This window comes from Echeneis naucrates, chromosome 21 (genome assembly GCF_900963305.1).
Source record: "Echeneis naucrates chromosome 21, fEcheNa1.1, whole genome shotgun sequence".
Taxonomy (NCBI): Eukaryota; Metazoa; Chordata; class Actinopteri; order Carangiformes; family Echeneidae; genus Echeneis; species Echeneis naucrates.
The window spans coordinates 22,854,334-22,878,349 of NC_042531.1; the positions used below are offsets into that span (position 1 = coordinate 22,854,334).

Below are 24,016 nucleotides of genomic sequence, written 5' to 3' on the forward strand. Positions count from 1 at the left end.
TTTTCAGAAATGACACCTGTCACCCCCATCTGACACTGAAGGCCCCTCCATGCCATGAGCCATCAAAAACACCACCCTAACAGCTACGTGAGGAAAACAATCAGTTTATTTTTCCCATAATGCTTTGGGAGAAACCCAAAATAAAGATCATTCACAGCATTGAAAACCCACAGGTAATTACAAAATTCTGCATTAAGCCAAAAGAAACCCCAGACAAGGAACACAATATTTTCATTAGAAAGTTGACCACTGATCAAAAATATACACATGAGAAAGATCATACAACATTAATAAATAATTAACAAACTCTTATTATAAATAACACATCTGGAAGAATATGAAACATTGCTTTGGGTTTTTTTCAGTGAGAATTATTTTTGCACTAAGAGCACTAAAGAACACTAAGAACATTAAATTTCAAGATCAAATTCAGCTAATATGAGGAACCAGTTCAAGCAATCACCAACAAAATATGTCTGAGATTTCAATCACTTGTCTGATCTAAATTTACATTCATAACATATCAGACCCATCCCACAAAATATATATGAGCATCTGCAGGTTTGCTATAAAAAAATACTTAAGTGACTTCTTTGAGAAACCACCACAAAACTAACCAAAATAAATTAAAGACTTTTTTTTAAACAACACAATTCCACAGTTTCTTTGGTTGAGTAAGGCAAATGTGAATGAAGCTCTACACACTTCAGAAGGGCTTAGTTGTCTGACACAACGAAGGTTCCAGTGGTATAAATCCAGGAGGGTTTAGTGGTCTCAATCTAGGATGATTCTCGTGGTTTCAGTTGTAGTCAGTTTTCAGCAAACATCTGTCCAGAGTTGTTTGTTAGCATCTCTCTATAAAAACAACTGACATGTATTTATATAGCTGTGGCTAAAAGTGGCCTGGCAGATCTCAAAACAAAGTTTCCACCTTTGGAGAAACATGTTGGTGAATAAAGGATCAGGTTTCTTAAAGAACACAATCATTTACTTACCAGTCTTTAGAAGAATAAGATAAAACTGCTGAGTTGGTACTGCTAACATTAGCTATGCATAGAGTTCATTCAGGTTTATATGTAAAACAGACTATATGAGATGAGGTTCTGTGGTGGACAGACATTTCCCATTGTCCTTGTGCTGCGAATTTAGATCAAACCAATAGCAAAAGCTTTATAATAAGGCAAAATTTTAATTCATCTGAGGTCAACCTGGTGACAAGTGGATCCATCAGTCATGGATGTTACTGCTCCAAAGACCAGCATCTGACATTAGTCACGTCTGCTGTCTCAAGTCTCCACACATAAAAGAGAACTTCACCTTCTGGTCTTGGTCAAGGGTGAAGGTACACTCAGCTAGGCAATCAAATTGCCCCAATTGGCACCAAAGTGCTCAGTGCTCCTTCAGCCTGTGAGAAAAAACATTAAACACTGTAACTCTGGCTGTTTTTAAAAACTGAACTTAACACCAAGGCTGAGAAGTAATGAAACTAGGATGGTGAGAGATCCGTCTGAAGATCAAATTGAGAGAAGAGCAGGACTTACTCTACAGTGGAGTTGGGACGGGATTTACTGGAGGTAAGCTCCTTCATCACAAGTCGCAGCAAAAGCTTGAAAACATTACAGTCACTTCTTACAGTTAGAGCTACTCAGACATTAAAGCAATAAGTCTTTCATGTATTGCTTCAGATTATGAGCATGTTTTCAGAGCACTCACCAGCAATGCAAGGAAGTCAGCAGTCATCAGCATGTAGAAGACCTGATCCCAGCCACCTGCAGACAACAAGCCAGCCAGCAGGGGGCCCAGTGCTGCACCTGACACCAGGAACAAGAGCAGGTTCAGATCTGAGCAAATTACTGACTATTGTTATTGCTATAAAATAAGCTTTAGGCTGTATTCTAAACACATGCACACCTCTGAGTGGTACTGACCTACAGACCCTGTGCCATCAATGATGGCAGTGACGGTGGACAGTGCTCTTGCATTGCCCTTCAGGCTTTTGTGAGTCCCCTAGGATCACAAAAAAAAAGGGGGGGGGCAGCAACTCGATGACAATGGGTTGGGAGATACTTGCACAATGACGTCGTGTTAAAATGGGGTAAAACCAGAGTTTAACAAACTTACCAAGTCAGCAGACACTGCAGTCGTGATTAAGGCATATGGTCCATTGACCAGACCTCCACACACCAGCAGCATGCCTGAAGACAAAAAGGAGGGTGTCTCTTTGAAACCCCAAATGGCCAAATCACAGGCCTATAGAGGTGTCAAGTGTCACATTACATCACATCATAAGATTTGTCCTTGAACCATTTTGCCAAGATGTCCATGAATAATTTTTGGACATTCTCTGGATACTCCCTGAGCCAAGTAGTTCTTTTATGTTAGTTTCCTTTAGTACAGCAAATTTTTTTTTTGGAAAAAGATTTTCACATCATGTACTCTTGGAAATATTAAAGAATTCTCATGAGGTGAAATTTAAACCCAAATTTTCAGGCCCTACTGTGACCAAAAAAAAAAAAAAAAAAAAACTAAACCCATCAAGACAATGAGTAAAGTGAAGTATGTAGGTAAGGCAGGGACAGGGCCTGCTCCTACATAACCGTGATTATTTTTTCCATTAGCACAAGCGTCTGGATCCAGGAAATCTTTGTCAGAATCATTTAGAATCAATTAAAAACTGCTTTAATAACATTGAGCAATCAGCTCTTACCGATGGTTGGCCCAAGCCCCAATTCACTGATCATGGAGAAGCCATGGAGCTGCAAAATACAGGCAGAGGGAGTCAGTCATTATTCATCTCTTACATCAGCAGTTCCCTGGCGTCATCCTGCTGCTGCAGTAAGATGAAGTCACGTAATACCACAAGTGCTTTGATGCATAACTACACCTACTGTAGGAGCAGCGAGCAGCAGCATGACTGCACATGTGGTGGCTCTTTTCCCCAATTTATCAGAGATCAGTCCAGCCAGGATGCCCCCTGTACACAGACAACCACCCATATCGTATAATCGACAGCACTTTTGAGAAGAATGAAAAAGCATAATTTTCATCTTTCAAACTATTCCAAGTGGGGAGAAACACACACAGATCTTTCTGCCATGTTAAGATCAAATCACAAGAAACAAAAATTAAGCACTTACCCACAATTCCCCCAACATCAAACAGGGTGGAGAGATCTCCAGCTTTCTTGGCATCCAGGTGAGCTAAAAAACAAACACAATGTGAAGAGCTGTTAGCCCCCCTGAGACTTGAACCCCTTTGTTGATCTGGTCTCATGTTCATGTTGACCTTCATGTCACAATCAGAATAAAAAATACTTTATTAATCCCTGGTGGTAAAATCTTTGGTAACTTGCCTTCTAATAGTTAAGGTGTTGTAAAGTCTGATGGCAACAGAAATGAATTATTTTCTGTATCATAGATGGATTAATGGTCCATTGCTGTGGTTTCTCTGATCCACTCAGGTGTTATGAAGTGGAATGTCTGAGTATTTTAAGATTATTTCTGCCTCTCACTTTGTGCATTGCTCCACCACAGTCCCCACCAAGTCTTATCTGGTTCAAAGAGTCTGCTCCTTCAACCAGTTTGTCCAGTGACCTTGCATTCTTTTGTACTACGCTGCCTCCCCAGCAGACTCCAGCCTAGTACAATATACTTGCCACCACATATTGGGAAAATATCTTCACTATTGTCAGTCAGACAAGAAAACTCCAGGTTCTTTCTTTCGCTACATCTGAGGAAATTACAGAGTCAATGAAGAAGGTGACAAATAGTGACATCTGTTAAGTATTCACAGCACTTCACTTTTCCCACATTTTGTTATGTTACAGCCTTATCCCAAAATTGATTAAATTCATTTTCCCCCCCCAAAATTTTACACGGAACACCCCATCATGACAACATTAAAAAATGTTTTAAGTATTCACAGCCTTTACTTTAATATTTTGTTGATGCAACATTGGCAGGAATTACAGCCTCAAGTCTTTTTGAATATGATGCCATAAGATGTTGGCACACCTATCTTTGGGCAGTTTCACCCACCCCTTTTTGCTGCACCTCTCAAGCTCCATCAGGTTGGATGGGAAGCGTCGGTGCACAGCCATTTTCAGATCTCACCAGAGATGTTCAGTTGCATTCAAGTCTGGGCTCTGGCTGGGCCACTCAAGGATATTCAAAGAATTGTCCTGAAGCCACTCCTTTGATATCTTACCTGTGTGCTTAGGGTTGTTGCCCTGCTGAAAGATGAAATGTTGCCCCAATCTGAGGTCAAGAGTGCTCTGAAGCAGGTTTTTATCCAGGATGTCTCTGTACATTGTTGCATTCATCTTTCCCTCTATCCTGACTAGTCTCTCAGTTCCTGCCGCTGCAAATCATCCCCACAGCAAGATGCTGCCACCACCATGCTTCACTGTAGCTAGGGCTGGGCGATAAAACGATCACGATAATTATTGTGAAATAACTTTTTCTCGATAGAAATATAACACATTGGGTGTGTCCGAAACCACCCCCTCACTCCCTACACAGGGAAATGAATGTAGTGGACTATATAGCCAAATCATTTACAGAATTGCTTTCGGACACTACTTTTTCGACACTACTACCATTAATTGCGTCATAGCTGTTGCCCGATTGAAACGTACCCAACTCACGGCTAAAGACAGAAAAAAAACACCTTTTGTGTTTATCACTGCATTTTGTTAAAGGCTTTTGAAAATCTTACACTGCACTGTAATTTTTATTCTTGTATTTGGTCTTCTTTTATTATATATTTATTTTCTATTTCTTCTGTTCTCTATTTTAGTTTATTATATAATCATTTAATTTATTTGAAATACAGTTCTACAAGGTCTGTAGTATATTTCATATGTTTAACTTAAACTTAAACTTGTGATTTGTATCGTGATATATCGACTATAGATAGACTAATATGAAATATGGTGATATGATTTTGTTCCATATCACCCAGCCCTAACTGTAGGGATGGTATTGGTCTGCTGGTGAGCAGTGCCTGGTTTCTTCCAAACGTGACACCTGGCATTCACACCAAAGAGTTCAATCTTTGTCTCATCAGACCAGAGAATTTTGTTTTTCATGGTCTGAGTGTCCTTCAGGTGCCTTTTGGCAAACTCCAGGAGGGCTGCCATGTGCCTTTTACTAAGGAGTGGCCACTCTACCATACAGGCCTGATTGGTGGATTGCTGCAGAGATGGTTGTCCTTCTGGAAGGTTTCCCTCTCTCCACAGAGGAACTCTGGAGCTCTGACAGAGTGACCATCAGATTCTTGGTCACCTCCTTGACTAAGGCCCTTCTCCGCTGATCACTCAGTTTAGATGGCTGGCCAGCTCTAGGAAGAGTCCTGGTCATCCAAACTTCTTCCACTTATGGATGATGGAGGCCACTGTGGTCATTGGGACCTTCAGAGCACCAGAAATTTTTCTGTAACCTTTCCCCAATTTGTGCCTCAAGACAATCCTGTCTCCGTGGTCTACAGACAATTCCTTTGACTTCATGCTTGATTAGTGTTGAGAATGGGTGTACTGTGGTTCTACGTCACTTGGTGCTATAATAGTGATGCCAAAAAGTGAGTCTGTAGCTATGCCAAAAAAGTTTGATGTTGGTGTGCTGCGTTGACTACCAGTTCTGTTTTGTGTGTTGCCGGCACACTATTTAATAAGTTCAGTAAAGGCACAGACATGTTCAGTTCACCTCCATAGTCTTACATGGACTGTCAACTATGGGACCTTATATAGACAGGTGTCTGCTTTTCCAAATCATGTCTAATTAACTGAATTTACCACAAGTGGACTCCAAATAAGCTGCAGAAACCTCAAGGATGATCAGTGGAAACAGGATGCACCTAAACTCAATTTTGAATAAGTGAATACTTATGTACATGTGATGTCTTACCTTTTTATTTTGAATTAATTAGCAAAAATCATATACAAAACAAAAGCTTTTTTTCACATTGTTATTATGGGGTGTTGTGTGTAGAATTTTGATGAAAAAAAATTAATTTAATCAATTTTGGAATAAGGCTGTAACGTAACAAAATGTGGAAAAAGCGAAGCGCTGTAGATACTTTCCAGAAGTACTGTACATAGAAAGAAGTGCCTAACCCCTAACCCTAACCCATCTGTTGACTTCTAATTAACCAGACAAATGTAAGAAATATGAAACTGAGGACAGATTTGCATCTATGTGTACTGCTCTTCTTTTGTTGAAATCTGAACCGCTATCTTGCCAGCATCTGACCAGTAGATTGTCGTTATCTGATGAACCAATATCAGACAAACATCTGATCAGTATCTGGCCAGCAGTTGGCCAGTAGTCGGCCAGCATCTGACAATTATATGACCCCACTCCCTACATCTCAGAATCAGCTGAATGTGACTGAAAAACAGGGTCAAACTGAATAGCTCCTACCCCACACTGATGAATGAATCTAAAGATTTGTATCACAACAGCACCGGGTCAACTGACAGTGAACTGTAACCTCAGAGTATGAGTCTGAGGTTTTTTGACACACTTTCACCACAGAAGAAGAAAACAGATGTAGAGCCTCACCTGCTTTAGTGATGTAGAGTGGTAGCCAAAAGAGGAAGGTGTAACTGACCAGCTTGGCAAACAGGAGACTCAGAGAGAACTCGATCACTCCCTGAAAGACGAACACAGATGACGCATATGAGTTAGTACCCCTCCCCTTACCTCTATTGAGGAGCTCTGGGCTATATCATTCTGGAATGAACAATTACTGAACTTCTGATCAGAGGAACAGTTGATTTCAGGGTTGCCTAGTCTCACACTTCTGGTGTGTGACACACTTTCACTCTCAATCTCACACTCCCACGCTGCCCAAATAGTTTCCACGCAAAAACTATTGCATTATATCTGTGCCACCATAAGTGAGCGTGCATTGAGACTTGTCCGTCTAACAACAGGCACATGGCATGCTCGCTCACAACATCTCTGTGCACTCAGCACTTCATGTATACTCAATTCTGTCAGCACGCTCACTTCAGTTGGGACAGTGAATCTCCATGAAACACAATGCCAGCCAATAACAGACTGGGAGGGGGCTCTTAAGCATTCATTAGTCAAGCCATATCCTTAAATCTTTACATGTGTTAGCAGCTGCCTACTTCTTTAAAGCAAAGCAAATTTTGTTATATCGTGCCAAATCATTACATACTTACATCAAGGCAATTTACATATAGGCAAGGTCTGGAAAAAAAAAAACTCTTTATGTAGTTATTAAAGAGACCCAACAAATCCCTCCACGAGCAAGCACTTGGCTACTGTACATTAGCAAGGAAAAACTTTCTTTAAGAGGCGGAAACCTCAGGGGACCACACTTAGGGTGCGAAGCTATCTGCCTCAACTGGTTGGGTTGAGAGAGAGAAAGAGAGAGAGAGAGAGAGAGAGACAGAGAGAGAGAGAAAGAAAGAGAGAGACAGAGAGTCAGAGTGAGAGAGAAGAAGGTAAGGGAGTTAAGAGAGGGAATGGGGGACAGGGGGAAGATGGATCTGACAGATCAGCAGATCAATAACACGCCTATGATGGGTGTGCAGGACTAACTGGTATTTTCAGGGCTGCCATGAAACTGATGGCAGACGGTTCTGATTGGCTCTTCACCACCACAACAGGCTGCAGAGGGACTCTCACACTCTCTCTGGGCAGCAGCAGTTCTGTGTCGTAGGTCTGAGAGAAAGGAGGCAAATATAAGGGTGAGGAAAAAATTTACCTTAGCCTGTGTATTTAGCCCACCCAGTAAGTCAGCTGAGAAGTGTTTTTTAATTTGTTTCAGCGACTTTAAGTTTGGTTTGATCAACTAATGCATCATGCAGCAGTTTGAAAATAATGTGAAAGAAGCAACCGGGAGAAGATCCCATCGAACCACTAGGTTCAACCTGGATCAGTACATGAATCCCATTGTCATTACAAGGACAGCCAACCTCACAAAGAGGTCCAAGAAACCCTGAGGCTGAAATTAAACGCCCAGACATTCAGTCTGTGAGGGACCTTAGTCAAGATGATAAGGGTGTGAAGACAGGGATTAGCAAATGTACAGGCCAGAGAGAGGGCATTTGGAATCAGCCTGAGATGTATCCTACCCAACATCCCACAGAGGCTGACAGATGATTAACAGGTGACTGAAAGGTTACTGAAAGGAGACTGACCTTCCTGTTTGGAAAGCTATTCTTGCAGTAGTACTCCTGAATGAATCAATCACATTTTAAAGTCAGGGTAGTAATCCACTCTCTGAGAGTTATTATCAGGACACCTGGACACCATCACATCACTGGACTCTTGTGCAGTTGCGGTGTGGTTATTGTAGATGGATTGTTCATAGGCAATGTACAACAGATGTGAGTGTATTTTCAAGAGATCTATCTTTTTAAAATAGCTTCCAGTGTCCTACATCAAAATAATAACAGGTAAGACTGGTATTGGCTGCTGATGACATGATGGACTTTTGATGATAAAGCCAAAAAGGAATGTACACAATACACACTCAAATAATAAACACACGCACATACACACACAGGGACACAGACCTTGGTATTCTCATCCTTGTAGAGAAACATCTCTGCATGTCCATTCATACCATTCCAACAGTGTATGGGAACCTGCTTAAAGGGAGGGTCAATCATTACCTACAGCTGACAGGTGTGTCACGGTACATTAAAAAGTCATAGTTCAGTACATAAAAATGCAACAAAAAAAGAAAAAACGTGTTATTGTAAACATAAAACAGTGAAAGCATTAAATCAATTCTCAAAAATAGGATGGGTTTTTATTTTAATAACAACATACCTGGTTCTAGGTAGGAAAATAAAAATAGGTAATAAAATAAAGATCAATATAAGTTAGGTAAATTAACTCAAATTTGCTGGGGTAGCTCAGGCTCACTGAGGTTGGTCTGTGCTTCATGCTAAATTAGGTTGCTAGGATTACTAGATTACTAATATATGGGGCTTTGCAATAGTGTTTCATTACCCAGAGGAAACAAAGAGTGACCATGTAGTTCAACTTTGCTTTAGCTTTTGACACATTCATTATATTCGTGCATTTGTCCCAAATGGCCTGTACCAAATGGTTCGGGATGAATACACATACTGTTACACCCCTAGTGAATATGGTTACTTTGGTAATGAATTCTGCTGAGTGCTGCTTTCCATTTGAATGGACTGAGCAACAGGGATACCCCACCTGCTTAAGTGTCTCCCCATGTCCCAGGCAGCGCATGGTTTTAAAAATACTATGGTAATACTCATGCTGTGCTGTTGTTGTATATTGTCATGGTATACTGTCATGGTTCAGCAACAGTACTGCAGGATATTGTCATAATTAATTGTCATTAATAAATGCTTCCGAGCTATTGCACAGTAAACAGGACTATAAAAAAAAAAAAAAAAAAAAAAAACATAGGTCATTGTTAAAACTGACGATATTATGACAAAGAGAGATGAAAGACCTTTATAGAGGACCAAAAGGGACAGAATTAAATATATAAATAAATATTTAAATAATTATTTAAATGTGTCATTAATTAAAAAGGTAAATGAATAATTAAATGTTTCATTAATTCATTAAAATACCAGTTCATTTACTGTAAAAATATATAGAATTATTTCACTATTTATTTAATTAATTCATGGTGCTGTTGCAGTGCTTGCATGAATTCATTTTATGTGTCAAACTCACCCATCACAGTCAGTGGGCGGGGCTAATGCTAATGGAGTCTAATCAATTGCTTTAGATTGAAGCCTGGAAGTCTTTCAAAACCTTGCAGTTATGCAGGATGTGTTTCAACTTTCTCGGGAGTTGGTGAAAGACATTTTACACCTTGCAAAGTGTGTTGAAGCGGTACTTGTTGACCCAGAGCATGTAGCATGTAAAGCAGAGGAAGTTGTTGGCGTTTCTACACTTTCCAACCAAAATCCATCCATCCATATTCTACCGCTTTTTCCATTTCAGTTTATGAATTGCTGGTCTAGAATTACTTGTTGGTTTGTTTTTTTTGTGTGTTCCAGATAAGAATATGGCCACGATGTATAATGTTCATCCTCACTCACTCACTCATCTTCATCCACTTCATCCATATCCGGGTCGCGGGGCTGCTGGAGCCAATCCCGGCTCACACCGGGTGAGGGGCGGGGTACACGCTGGACGGGTAGCCAGTCCCTTGCAGGGCCAACACTCAAGGACATACAGAGACAAATGACCACTCACACTCGCATTCACACCAACGGTCAATTTAGAATCGCCAGTTAACCTATACATGCATGTCTTTGGACGGTGGGAGCAAACCGAAGTACCTGGAGGAAACCCACGCAGACACGGGGAGAACATGCAAGCTCTGCACAGTTAGGACCCAGGCCAGGAACCAAACCTACGACTTTCTTATTGTGGGGCGACAGCGCTAACCACTAACCACTACTATAATGACCACAAATTTAGAGAAAGTACTTCCCCGCTTCAAGATACAACGATATCTTGGTCGGAAAGTGCAGAAATAACGCCAACAACTTCAATAAATTCCTCTGCTTTACACGCTACATGCTCTGGGTCAGCAGGTACCGCTTCCACATACTCTGCAAGGTGTAAAATGTCTTTCACCAACTCCTGAGAAAGTTGAAACACATCCTGCGTAGCTGCACTGTTTTGAAAGACTTCCAGGCTTCAATCTAACGCAATCAAATGGACTCAATTCGTGTAAACCCCGCCAACTGACTTTGATGGGTGAGTTTGACAGATAAAATTAATTCATGAAGCACTGCAACAGGACCATGAAATAATTAGATAAATAGTGAAATAATTATGTATATTTTTACAGTAAATGAACCGGTATTTTAATGAATTAATGAATTATTTAATTATTTATTTCCAATTTTAATTAATTAATGACATTTAAATAATTATTTAAAGACTTATTTATATATTTCATTCCGTCCCTTTTGGTCCTCCATACATATACACAGTGCACTGTCACAGGTGAACTGAAACACACAGGAACACAAACACCTCAATGACTGGTGACACAAAAAACTTCTGTACTCACACTCTTTCCAGGGGAAGAATTTTGAGCATAGATGGTTTTAAGGTCATTTGGATCTAAAGGGAGGGAAAGATTAAAAATAAAAGTGACTACAGCTTTGACTGACTGGCTTCTCTTACAGCTCATTACAGCTCTTCCTTATAACAGGTCAAAGCTTTATTGAAGAATCATCTCTTTTAATAGCTTTTCACTCAGTATGAAAAAAAAAAAAAAAAATCAAGCCAGATTTTACCCGTGTCCCATTAGTCAAGGAGGAGGCTATGCTTACGCTCAATGAGGAAGAGGAAGCAGATAAGCCCCATGGCTCCAATGATGAGCCCCGGTACAATGAAGGACAGGCCCCAGTTGGAAGAGACCCAGTATCCTGCGATTAGAGAGCCCAAGATGTTTCCCACTGAGGTGTGAGAGTTCCACAGCCCCATGATGAGTCCACGCCTGAGAGAGAGACGGGAGCGAACAGATTTTCAGTCAACCTGAGAGCAAAGCTGTCTCAGAACCGCTTTCACCTGCCGACCAATGACATCTAATTGTGCTACAACTTCAGTCACTTATCAATCTGCATCCCATCATTCCAGCTCAACTTACCTCCCCTTTCCAAACCAGTTGCTGATACAGGTCACCACACTGGGCCAGCCAGTGGTCTGGACTAGACCATTGGCGACCTGAAACCAGAGAGGATGATTGTGTATATAAGAGCCCCAGTGTGAGACTTAATGGTAGCGCATAAACCTCTGCTCATGATGTGTGTAGATGTCTGTCAAAGTGTGTGTTTGCATGCATGTGTGTGTGTGTGTGTGTGTGTTTCACCTGGACAGACACATAAAAGCCAAGACTATGGATGTTGTAGATATAACCGAGTCCAAACAGGCAGGTGAAAATACCGCTACCCAACATGCCCACAGTCAGGTACAGGCGAATGGGCAAACGCTCCCCAATGATGCCACTGCAGGGGCATACCATGGTGACATCACGTTCACTGCAGAAACCACAGTCAACATTCCTATTCTGTCTTTTCAGACAGTATGGTCTCTGTATTGTTGCTTTTACTTTATAAACTTTACAGCAATGCCTCAAAATGTGACTGCCTTTTATTTCCTGATGGATCACTAAGAGGGACAGCTCAGGACAGTAGCTGCTCATAAATCTCAGTTAATTATGATAAATCCCAGATAATGTTGATATGAATCAAAAGACCTTCAGTTAAAGTAACATGACTGTAACTACTTGCATATTTGATGATTATCCAAAGAAAACTGATGATTAATTTCTTCAATATATCCTTGAAGAAACATTATCAAGGGTCTATAACCCTAACCCAAGTCCATTTGCACTCAACTCAATTTAATGACTCAATGACCTGGATGAATGAAAACACAGACATGCTTTATCACAAGTGTCATGAACACGAGAACAAGTTTATCAAGATGAGTCACTGACAACAAAACAGATTACTGGGTTGGTCACATTCACAGCCTTTGTGATAGGTTGGCACACTGTCCAGGGTGTACCCTGTCCTTGCCATATGTGAGATTAAGTTGTCCCCGGCACCCGCCATGACCCAACAGTAGAAGATGAATGAATGAACATTCACAGCCTGGTCATGTCTACTCCTACAAGTATTGTTGGTGTCAGATTATGTATTTCACAAAAGTGACTGCTGATTGGAGGGAATAATGGACATTAATGGATTTTCATTATCAATCATTTACTTTTTTCCCCCGTATATACCATCCATCCATCCATAATCTACTCCTTTTTCCGTTTCCGGGTCGCAGGACTGCTGGAGCCAAACCCGGCTCACATTAGGGCGAGGGGCAGGATACACCCTGGACAGGTTGCTCTTTATACCACTATCTTTATTACTTAAGCTGAGTGTGTAGACTGATGTTGTGGACAGTTCCCTGTTATTCTTGATTTATTGTCAAAACCGAACAAAAAGGTTTTCACAAAAGGTATATTTGTAGGGTCATCTAGACATGTTAGGCTGCATGCCCTACCCTGATGTCTTATCTGCTAACAGATTTTCACCATCACCGATGACTGAATGAATGATGTTTTTGTATTACTGACTCAGTTCACCTCACCTGAGGTACATTCCCACAGCATAGGCGCAGAGGAAGGAGTAGTCCATGGCTCCCAGCAGTTGCTTGTAGTTGCTTTTATCTGAAGAGCAGTTCAGGACTGTCATCAGGTTCAGCCCTCATTCAGATAACTTTTACAATAATACAAGCTAAAGAGAACCAGATGGTGGTTTTATCCTTACATACAATATTTGTGATTAATATCAGTGTAGAATGTTACTAAAACAGACTGCAAAACAGAAGATCAGTATCCTAGTCCTTTCCTAAGTTTCCTAAGTACTCACCAAAAGGCTTCCAACTACAGTCCAAGTCAGAGAGGAGAGATGGTAGTGGGGCATGCTGACTGTTTCTGCTGCTGGAGACCACAGTGGCAGGCTCACCCACAGAGGAGCAGTTCTTATGGAGCTCGCTCTGTTCGTAGAGACCCAGAGTTAACAGGAGGACATAGCTAAGGCTACAGGCTACAGTGGATTAATTATCCCCAGTTCACTGCTTCAACAACAATGACAAAGAGGTGCTCCTTACTTTATCCAATCAGTCATTTGTGTGGCCAGGGAGTGTTACTGCTGTTTGGGTGTGTCCTTGTTTGTTCATGTGGAGAAATGACCATGATCTACAGCTGTTAATAGGTGCGTTGAATTTGCTGTCTGAATTTTTTACTGGCCAGGTATGCTCTCGCCATCCAGGTGTGTTACTGTCTGGGTGTTACTACTGTCCAGGTGCGTCCCTATATGTGCGTCCCTATATGAGTTTCTGGCCGATGTCCAGGTGCGTTCATGTCTGAGTGTGTTACTGTGTGTATGGTTATGACTGTGATCTGCAACAGTGAGTTTATGTTACCTTGACGATGCTAATGGGTTTCCTGGAGAGGTGGAAACTGGTGTAAAGCAGGAAGGTCAGGATGAAGGCAAGAGCTTTGTACCTGCAGAGAGGACACACAAAACAGAGACAGTAAAACACCCCTGACCTGTATATAATATATATAAGCAAATACATTAAGCAGTGACACACTCTACAATGTACATCAGACCAAAATAAAGAGTTATGAAATAATCAGTCACACAAGCATTACAGCTTTCTACATTGGAAGACTTACTCAACATCCTGGAAGAACTTTAAGCTTGTCTCCTCTCAGGCAGGGTTATACTCAATTATTATGATCTTGATGTAGTCCAGCATGTCCAGCATGTTCAGTAGTCTTAAGGCTCTGGAGACTAACATAAAAAAATCTGACTACAGTGAAGACTGGATCTTAGGCCCTGCAGCAGATAGCATGGATGAACTGTTGGGCCAGGTGAGCTGGTGATGTAACAGCTGGCAAACAATAGCTGTCAGAGTGTCACCATTTCCTGAATGAAGCAGCACCAGAAACTACACAGCTGCAAGTTTAGCACCCTTCAGACTTTGTATAACTCATTGTAGAGATCACGGCACAGCCTGCAGCTTAGCCATGGTCCTTTTCTTAAGGAGACATAAATCAGATATGAGACTAAGCTAATGATGTTGTGATGTCCCAGATCTGAAATGGTATGGCTAGTTTAATTTTTCCAGCTTTCATGCTCATCAGATACTTGTTGGTGCCGCAAAACACCTGAAGCAGTCAAAGTGTTTAAAGTGTGCGCTAGCATAAGGGTGACCTCATACATATCTTCACACAATATTTTTATTTTTACTTTAAACCACTGTTAACTTAATTTTTAACAAGTGTACTAAGATGTATATCATTAATGCCACCAGGTAATGTAATGTACAGTTTCATTACCTGGTTGATAAGCTTAAGGCGAAAACTTCATACTGCCTCCTTTTCCTGGAGCCCAAATTAGAACTGGAAATGGACTGTGTTGTCATTTTTGATGGTGACTATGAGGTTGCCAAAAGACATATGGAAGAGACAGAAGAGACTTACAAGTGTCAGTGTTTTGTTCAGTATTTGATTAATTGGTTCAGGTCATGTTAATGTCAAACAAGTCTTCATACCAATGTACAGGTAAGCCAGCTCCAGGGATAAGGTCTCACCCATTGACTTGTGGTTTATATTACTGTGCACTCCAGTGAGAACCACTGTTGAGAAAATGTTTATTGGAAAGATAGATATGGACTTTGTCCTGTCGTAAAGGATTTTACAGACATGATGAAATATAACGTGAGATCTAGCCAGTCTGTGGGTGCACCACACTGCAGGTGAGCTGCCTTTTACTTGAGGATTATTTAGATTTCCCTATTGCACCCAACTAGAAACATAACAGAAGAAATCACAATATATCACAAAAGAGGCTCAACTCTCTTACTAAGAAAGGGCTAAATTAGTGGTTTGTTGACCCCATCCCTGAGCCTGAACCCGACCACAATCACGATGATGAACACTGAACTGCCTGAAGGATGCACACAAAACTGCACACAAGCTCAAAGTATTTTGATTCATGATCACTACTGGGGGAAGGCATGACACAGTGACCCTCGAGCTCCTGTCTCTTCATCAACATGCTCACTCAGCTAATGGCATGTATGGGCCAGTCCCATACACCCCCAACCCCTAAATTTTGCGCATTCCCATGAGGGTAATGGTGTCCCAATTCCTTTTTTCATGTAGGGATAGTTGGCATAACGATGAGTAGGGGCTATGAATCCTGCCCTTCAGATCAAGGGACAAGGGACTTTCCGGAGGAAGGGCCAGTGAAAATTTCCCAAGATTCTTTACGTCATCATTTGCATACTGAATCAAACAATGGCGACCCCCAGAGAGTGAGAGGATGTCGAGAAGTTGGAGAAGAAAAATCACAAAAAATTCACAAGGGACAACAGACGTCGATAGTCTATTCTTCTCCATGTGCCTCTTTGTTTATTTATCAACTGAAGCATGATGAATGGTGCAAAACCAATCGCAACCGTAGACTCCATGTTCCTGCTGGGACTACGCAGTCGCTTGCGTGCCCAAATGTAAACTACACAGTGACGTAGTAAGTGGTGTCCCAATTACTAGGGAAGATTACAAAGCCCTACCCCTTATGGTACAGCTCTGGCTGTATGTCTTTTGAAAGCCTCACTCTTAGTCTATCTGGAAAAACTGGAAAGGTGAAAAACCAGTTCTTTTAGTTACAGTATACCGTCCACCTGGTCCGTTCCAATCTGAGTTTTCTGAGTTTATTTCAGAGTTAATACTCAGTACAGTTAAAATCATTATACTGGGAGATTTCAATATTCATGTTGATGTAGAAAGCAACAGCCTTAGTTCTGGGTATCTTTCCCTGCTAGACTCATTTGGTTTTTCCCAGCATGTGAATGAACCCACTCACCGCTACAATCATATCCTTGACCTTGTTATAACATATGGCATTGAAATACACAAGTTAACAATTGTTCCTGATAACTCTTCTGATCGACCATTTCCTCATTACATTTGAGTTTACTTTAATTGGCTGCACAGCATCGAGGAATAAATTCAGCTATAGAAGATGTTGCAGCATGTCCCGAAAGATGTTGTGGCTAAATTCAAAGAGAACGTTCGGTCATCATTCCCAACAATGCCATATCTAAATTTAAATGAAGATTTCTCCCATGTACACGTTGATGACCTTGTGATTAGCACTATGGCCGCACTGTGTTCAAATCTTGATGATGCCGCCCCTCTCAAAAAGAAAGTAATTAAACAGAGGAGGCTGGCTCCCTGGTATGATTCCCAAATTCGTGCCTTAAATAGACGTCAAGGAAATTAGAACGAAATTGGCGTTCCAGTAAGTGGGAAGAGTCTCAAGGATCCTAGAAAGTAGCTTAAAAACATATAAAAAAAAAAGCTCTCCACAGTGCTAGTAATAATCTACTCATAATCTTCGACTGAATACAGGAATCCTGAATCAACCGCAATGCCTATTGTACATCTGGAGTCATTCTCATCTCTGAATCTCTCAGAGCTAGCTTCTGTAGTCTCATCATCCAGATCATCGACCTGTCTATTAGACCCAGTACCAACAAGTCTCTTTAAAGAGATTTTTTTACTTAATTGAGCCATTAGTTTGTCTTCCAGCTTCCAGTAAGAAACCTTGTCCCTTACATAAAACAAGTCAGTAGGGCTGCTTTCTTCCACCTGAGAAACATTAGGACAATCAGAAACATCCTCTTTCAGGATGATGCAGAAAAACTAGTCCATGCATTTGTAACTTCTAGGCTGAACTACTGTAACTCATTACTATCTGGATGTCCAAACAAATGTCTGAAAGGCCCTCAGTTGATTCAGAATGCTGCTGCATGAATATTAACAGGAACTAGGAAAAGAGATCACATCTCTCCTGTGTTAGCTGATCTTCATTGGCTGCCAGTAAAATATAGAGTAGAATTTAAAATCCTTCTGTTAACATATAAAGCTCTTAATGTCCAAGCTCCATCATATCTCAGAGAGCTCATAGTGCCTTACTCTCCTAGTAAGCCACTCCGCTCTCTAGATGGAGGTTTACTTTTGGTTGCTAGAGTCTCCAAGAGTAAATCTGGAGGCAGATCTTTCAGTTATCAGGCTCCTCTTCTATGAAACCAACTTTCAGTGTCGGTCCTGGGGGCGGACTCCTTAGCAATTTTCAAGATCAGGCTTAAACCCTTTCTGTATGACAGAGCTTATAGTTAAAAAATTAAAGTCCATCTACTCTTTAGCTAAGCTGCTATAGGCCTTAGCATCTCTCCCTCGCTCTCTCCCTCCCTCTTGCATGCTCTGACAATAACCACGCTTCTTGAAAATCACTGTTTCTCCCAGTTCATGTGTTCATGTGTCTCTCCCACCTACTCTCCTCTCTCTCGCTGTCCTCAGCCTGCAGGTGGTGACTCATTGCCATCCCATGTTCTTGCAATGCCTGCTGCTCCCATATCTTCATGAATTCTGTACTACAGCTCATCCCCATGAACTTCATGCAGCATCATGTTCCTGCCTGTACCTCTTTTGGATGTCCCCCTCTCCTGCTCTCATTCTCACCCTGCACTACACCCCCCATGCCTCTCTCTCTCTCTCTCTCTCTCTCCCCCACTCTCAACCCAACCGGTCGAGGCAGATGGCCACCCCGCAAGCCTGGTTGCGCCCGAGGTTTCTGCCTCTTAAAGGAAGTTTTTCCTTGCCACTGTCGCCAAGTCTTTGCTCATCGGAGAATCTTTCTTGATCTTGAGTCTCTTTCAATAATTTTATAAAGAGTTTGGTCAAGAATTGCGCTAGATGTAAAGTGCCTTGATGTAACTTTGTTATGATTTGGCGCTATACAAATAAATCTGATTTGATTTGATTTGTGGCTTCCTTTCAAGGGTGAAGGGGTAGTGGGTAAGGGCTAGGGGTAGTGAGTGAGGGCTAGTATTAGTGAGTAGGGTGAACATTGGGATTGGGCCTTTGTCTCACATGTTGCTCCATTTACAATAGTTCACCTTGACTGAGAGCTAAACACTGCAAAGGCCACAAAATATGATTATCTTTATCCTCAGACTGACAGTGAGCTTTGACCTGTGGGTGGAGATGCCATCCTCCTGTTTCCGAGTGAATTTATCTGTTGGTCTCCAGTATGGACATGGTAATATGGCTTGAGGACATTTCCCCCCATTACACATTTCACCCAGATAGTTACTGGTCGGCATGTATACCATATTTAGATTAGGAGGTATTTTATTTTGAACTTATGAATCATATTAATTTATGGTGGTATGGATAATGGATGGAAACAATCTGGTAAAATGTGTAAGTCATGAAGGAACAAGCTCCTGCATGTTGCAGTCAAAACAACAAGTGGTGCATATCACTGCCATAATTTCTGAAATCAAAGCAAAACCTGCTGCTGTAGTTAGGGTTAGGGTTAGGGTTAGCACAATGGTTGGGTATCATGAACATTCAGAGTGATGTAATGTGATATGCATTGTCAACATGATTCCTCTCGCAGACTCAGAGTGCGGCTCCATACCACTTTATTCATATCAACAATTTCCATTTTAATTTTCTCTTGAAATTCTACTCAAGGTGATCATCATATCCTTTCTCTGTATATGTATAATGCATAGCTTATAGGTCACAGTCACAGTGGTGATGTGCTCACTGCTCTTTGAGCTCCAAAGTAATAATAAAAAACATTGACAAAGAGAATCAAAGAGACTACCACAAAATGACTAAAACAACCACAAAGAGGCTCAAAGAGACTCAAACAACCAAAACAAGACTCTAAAACATGCAAAACACCCACAAGGGATGCAAACAAATCACAAATAACAATAATAATAAATAAAAACAACAACAAAAGGTACTAAAAACAACTAAATGGATTCAAAAAGACACAATGGAATCAAAACAACTACAAAGAGACCCCAACCACAAAGAAACACAATGGACTGAACAACCACAAAAAATGTAGACTGTCTTTAAAAACTAGAAAGAGAAACAAAGAGACTCAAAACAACCACAAAGAGAAAAAGCTCTAAAATCATACTGGTTAGTTGATTAGCTCCCAAATGGCTATCTCCTGACACCAAGATTGTTTGATATCAAGATCTTTAGGACTTCTTACATCCAGGAGTTGTATTACTAAAGAAGCTGATTTTCAAGTCTTTTCATGGTTGCTTCAAAACAATTCAGCTAGACATACTTTGTAAAACTCAGGCTATCAGACACATGCACACTGCTCAGCTGGTGGAAATCTATCCTTTAGAGAGACAGAGAGACTTGAACCTCTAGTTTAAACAGTGGCTCATGTACTGACTGCTCACGGATCTCACGGATATTGGAAGAGTTAGCTTTTGCTGTGACTCCACCTTATAGGCACTTTAGGACAAATGACAAGGTAGATCAAATATAGGCAGAACCTGACTGACAACATGACATTATGTAGTGAATGCACACAAGAGGACTGATATTGATATTAAATGGAAAATGAAAACTGAAGACAGTCTATTTGAGAATGTATGACAGGACACTAAACATCAACAATTTAAATATGTGCACTGTAAAACTCATTCGGTAAAACTAAGAGACACAAATGCTTGTGTTTCTCTGTGTGCACTTGTTATGTTTATGAGCCATTAACACTTTAAATGTGTAAAGGATTTATTTATTTTCATTATTTGAGTAAGTCAGAGCAGCAGTGTAATTTTTTATTTCAAATGGACAAAATGAACCTATTTTAATGACTGTATTTTTTAGCTCATTATACACATTTTCTTCATTTTTGTCGCACAAGTTTCTTGTGTTTCTCTAAATTCTGATATATTAAAATGGACAATTAGAACCACATCCGCTTTGTTGATGATATACCTTTCATTCATTCATTCATTCATCTTCTACTGCTTATCCATTTCCAGGTCTTGGGGGATGCTGGAACCAATCCCAGCTCACAGTGGGCAAGTTCGGGGCACACCCTGAACAGGTCACCAGTCCATCACAGGGGCAAACACATAGAGGCAAACAAACACTCAAACTCACACCTACGGGCAATTTAGTGTCACTAATGAAACTAAACATGCATCTCGTTGGGCTTTGGGAGGATACCGGAGTAACCGAAGGAAACCCACAAAAGCACGGGGAGAACATGCAAACTCCAAGCAGAAAGGCCCCAGGCCTGGGAACCAAATCTGCGACCTTATTATTGTGAGGGAACCGTACTTACCACTATGCTGCCTGACCATATAACTCCCTATGAAAAAAGTAACCTGTATACATTTATGTATTCCATTAAGCAGCCCTTTGTGGCTTCATATTGTTGAAAGGAAAATCATCAACTCAATGGAACACGCTGTTCATCTATCGTAACTTCAGGTTGATAGCCATCTTCTCGCCTATTTGTCTCAAACATAAAAGGTCTGAAATAACAGAGTTGCATGGAAAAGAACCTGGCCTGCTGAAATCACTTTTAGATTGGAATACATGTAAGCTGCAGCAAGTTTGAAGAAATTTCATATGTCAATCTCCTCATTTCACTTTCATGGTCACACCAAACTTGACCTCTTATGTTCTCTGTCATATAAAGAGGTGAGGGACACTCCCAAAGAAAGACTTTTGTGTGCTTGTCTGTGTGTAGGAGGGTTATAGACTGAAACAGTGTGGCTCATGCTATATCACTCAGCTTTGCTCACTGAAAAAGCCCTCAATGGAAAGTAAAACACCATACACACCAGTCAGACTCACCATTGGTCCCTGTTGAAGGACACCAACAGTCGGATGCCAGGTGGAACAAGGGCCATGCTTGGACAGAAACTCACAGCCACAGTGATGGGCAAATGATGCGTGCTGACGCTGAATTGATTGACGGGCTACGTGTTGGTGTTGCGGCTGCTGCAAATCTCCATGACAGGGGAAGATGTTGGGAAAGCATCTGGAAGGAGTTAAATGGCTAATGGGCACTGGAGCAGGATGAAGTCCGGAGTCTGAGAACAAGACAAGAGACAGAATACTGAGGGACAGGAGAGTAAGAAATTGCTCTCCAGGGAATAACCTGAAAATTAAAATCAGTCTTGTGAACCATGTTTCGCTATTCTCATGAGCTGAGCGGTTGTGCAAGGCCATTGAGGATGTGCTTGGAAGAAAATCTATTTACAGAACTTATTTTATTTCAGTTCATGTTGCTTTTTCTACATTTTACTGGAGTGACATTATGCAGTGGCTTGACTATTGCAAAAATCTGTGTCATGTCAGTAAATGAACCAAATGTCTCCTCATCTATACATTCTAAGCAGACATGGTGGTAATAGTAACACCAGAGGAGTCACCAATTTATTAACCCATTAGTGAGATATGGGCAGTTCCACATCACCATGAAGAGCTGGTTCAACCGCTTCATTGGGATTCTGCTTCCCAAGCAAATCCTGGTATGCTCTCTGAGATTGGTTCTCAAGAGGATCTTGTCTGGTAATGTGCAGCCTGCAGATCTCTGTATAATGTACATGTATAATAATAACCATTCAGGCCGATGGAGAGTCCATGTGACGTCATTGCTTCCAGGTTTAACTCTTGCAGTGACTCTGTAGCTGTAACCTTACCGAATCAGTGGCTCCCGCGTCAGTAGTTGCGCTGCGTAATATAATACAACCCGACCATGGTGGATTTAATATCGCTCTGTGATCCGGTAGGATCCACCATGAACCAGCAAGACCAGTGTGTACTGAGGCTGTGAACAGCATCTCAACCTTGATACGTGGACAGTAACGAGGTTGTCTCTTGACTCTTAAAGACATAGTTTCCTAAGAATAACTCAACACTGTTAAAACAGCCCTTTGTTATTAGTAACGTATCGATTAACCAATGGACATAAACAACAGACGTTGTTTTACTATTTCCTGACGTCGGAAACAACGCGGGCTAAAGCCAAGCTGCCTTCCCATGTTAAGGACAGCTAGTTTCACCACACCACGCCTCAGAAACACGTTCAACCGCGAGTCGATCTGGTACCGGCCGTGACTCACCGGATACATGGTTTAAGGTCCCGGTCTTACCTCGCCCCAGAACCCCTGTCTACCTTCAGCTGAGCGTCGAAACACCAACTTCCTGGTCGTGTGAAAGCTGGCGGCTGTCACTCAGACACACACACAAACAGCTGTACGAGTGAATTTGCCCCTCCGCCACTCTGACGTCATGCTGCCGTGGAGGAAGATATTTTCAGAGGGAGGAGAAGGCTCGTGGCTGACTGACACTCTTCTTCTATGTTAAAGTCATCTTCAAAACAATTTTTGATTAAATTTATTAATTTTTATAGACTTTCGTAAAAACGCTATTGTAACTAAATTGTTGTATGTATTGTCTCTTGCCTTGGGGTCTTTTTTTTTTTTTTTTAAATAAATGTTAACTATTTCTAGAATACTAACTACTCTGCTACCAGATTGCTTTGGGTGATGATGAGCCCTCCCTATTATTATTATATAAGTGTCAAGTTTTGACTATCTGGTTGCCACAGTAGTTTGCAGGGTTGAGGTGAACAAGGTGCCATTTATCAGAATAACAAACGTGTGCCCATGGTGACATCTGATGGTGACAGGAAAGTTGATGCATTGTTGAACCTGTTTGGGGCTAAGAACGTCTTCTAATCCAGAACGATAAGAGTCATTTCTCAAGTGCTGCAGAAGGACTTGTTTGGCTGTAGTCAGGGTGAGCCTGAGCAGGTGTTTTGAATTGAATTGAGCAGGACAGTGGACTGCACTGACTGAACCAACACTTCACACATCACTGATAATTCAAACTTGTTAAGGGACTCTGTCTTTTTAGAAAGAGATGGGATCCATGCCAACAAATGGGGAGACCAAATGCAATCTGCTATCTTGTGTAATTTTGCCCATTCCCTCCCATTTAACAGTTTTTATCTCATCTCATTCATCTCTAACCCTAACCCTATGCCACAGTCTCTTTGTCATCCCAGCTATAATTAATGATAGGCCAACCAGGTGGTACAACACAGTAAGCAAAACTAATTCTGGTTAGGCCCACTTTTATTACTTTCACTTCTGAATCTCTTCTGAAGCTCAGAAAAAGACAGGTCGTAGCTCTTGGTCCAGTCCACTTTATTGTTCATGGAAACTCCCAAGTACAGGATTTATGCCAAAGTCTGACACACTGTGTTGTGTAGAGCTGGATGGATGTTGTTAACCGCACTGCTGAAGTAGAAAAGTGAAAAGCCAAAGAGAAGTAGGCTTATTCAGGTAAGCATAGATGTGGTTCAGCAAGTAGACAATGGCATTCTCATCGTGTCTTGACCTGGCCTGGGTTGCATCACAAAGAGACTCTCTATTTTTATATGGGAATTCAACTCCATTGGTCTGTTATCTATGTAATTAAATAATTCCACAGTCATCCGTCTTCCACAGCACTGAAATGCAGTGAAGTGGGCCGTCATTCAAGTAGCCCCAGTCAAGCCAGCTTCAATCAAATAAATTGTTGTGCCTCTATTGGG

General features: G+C 41.2%; 1 protein-coding gene across 3 annotated transcripts; it reads right to left on the reverse strand.

Moving 5' to 3' along the window:
* Positions 1 to 88: 88 nt before the first annotated feature.
* Positions 89 to 22,694, reverse strand: slc37a1 (solute carrier family 37 member 1). 3 transcript variants are annotated; one of them, XM_029530406.1, is made up of 21 exons: positions 22,569 to 22,694; positions 21,265 to 21,503; positions 13,977 to 14,058; positions 13,421 to 13,547; positions 13,140 to 13,218; positions 11,863 to 12,031; positions 11,641 to 11,717; positions 11,324 to 11,490; positions 11,059 to 11,111; positions 8,552 to 8,623; positions 8,174 to 8,209; positions 7,572 to 7,694; positions 6,561 to 6,651; positions 3,138 to 3,200; positions 2,889 to 2,974; positions 2,708 to 2,756; positions 2,122 to 2,195; positions 1,929 to 2,007; positions 1,714 to 1,811; positions 1,542 to 1,606; positions 89 to 1,405 (listed from the first exon to the last, which is right to left on the reverse strand). In XM_029530406.1, exons 2-21 carry the CDS (start codon positions 21,318 to 21,320, stop codon positions 1,390 to 1,392), a joined length of 1,662 nt encoding a protein of 553 aa, XP_029386266.1. In that variant the 5' UTR covers positions 21,321 to 21,503; positions 22,569 to 22,694; the 3' UTR covers positions 89 to 1,389. The 3 variants fall into 3 exon arrangements, with proteins under 3 accessions (XP_029386266.1, XP_029386267.1, XP_029386268.1); XM_029530407.1 differs by having other exon boundaries at positions 22,539 to 22,616; XM_029530408.1 differs by lacking the exon at positions 8,174 to 8,209.
* Between the last annotated feature and the right edge of the window lie 1,322 nt (positions 22,695 to 24,016).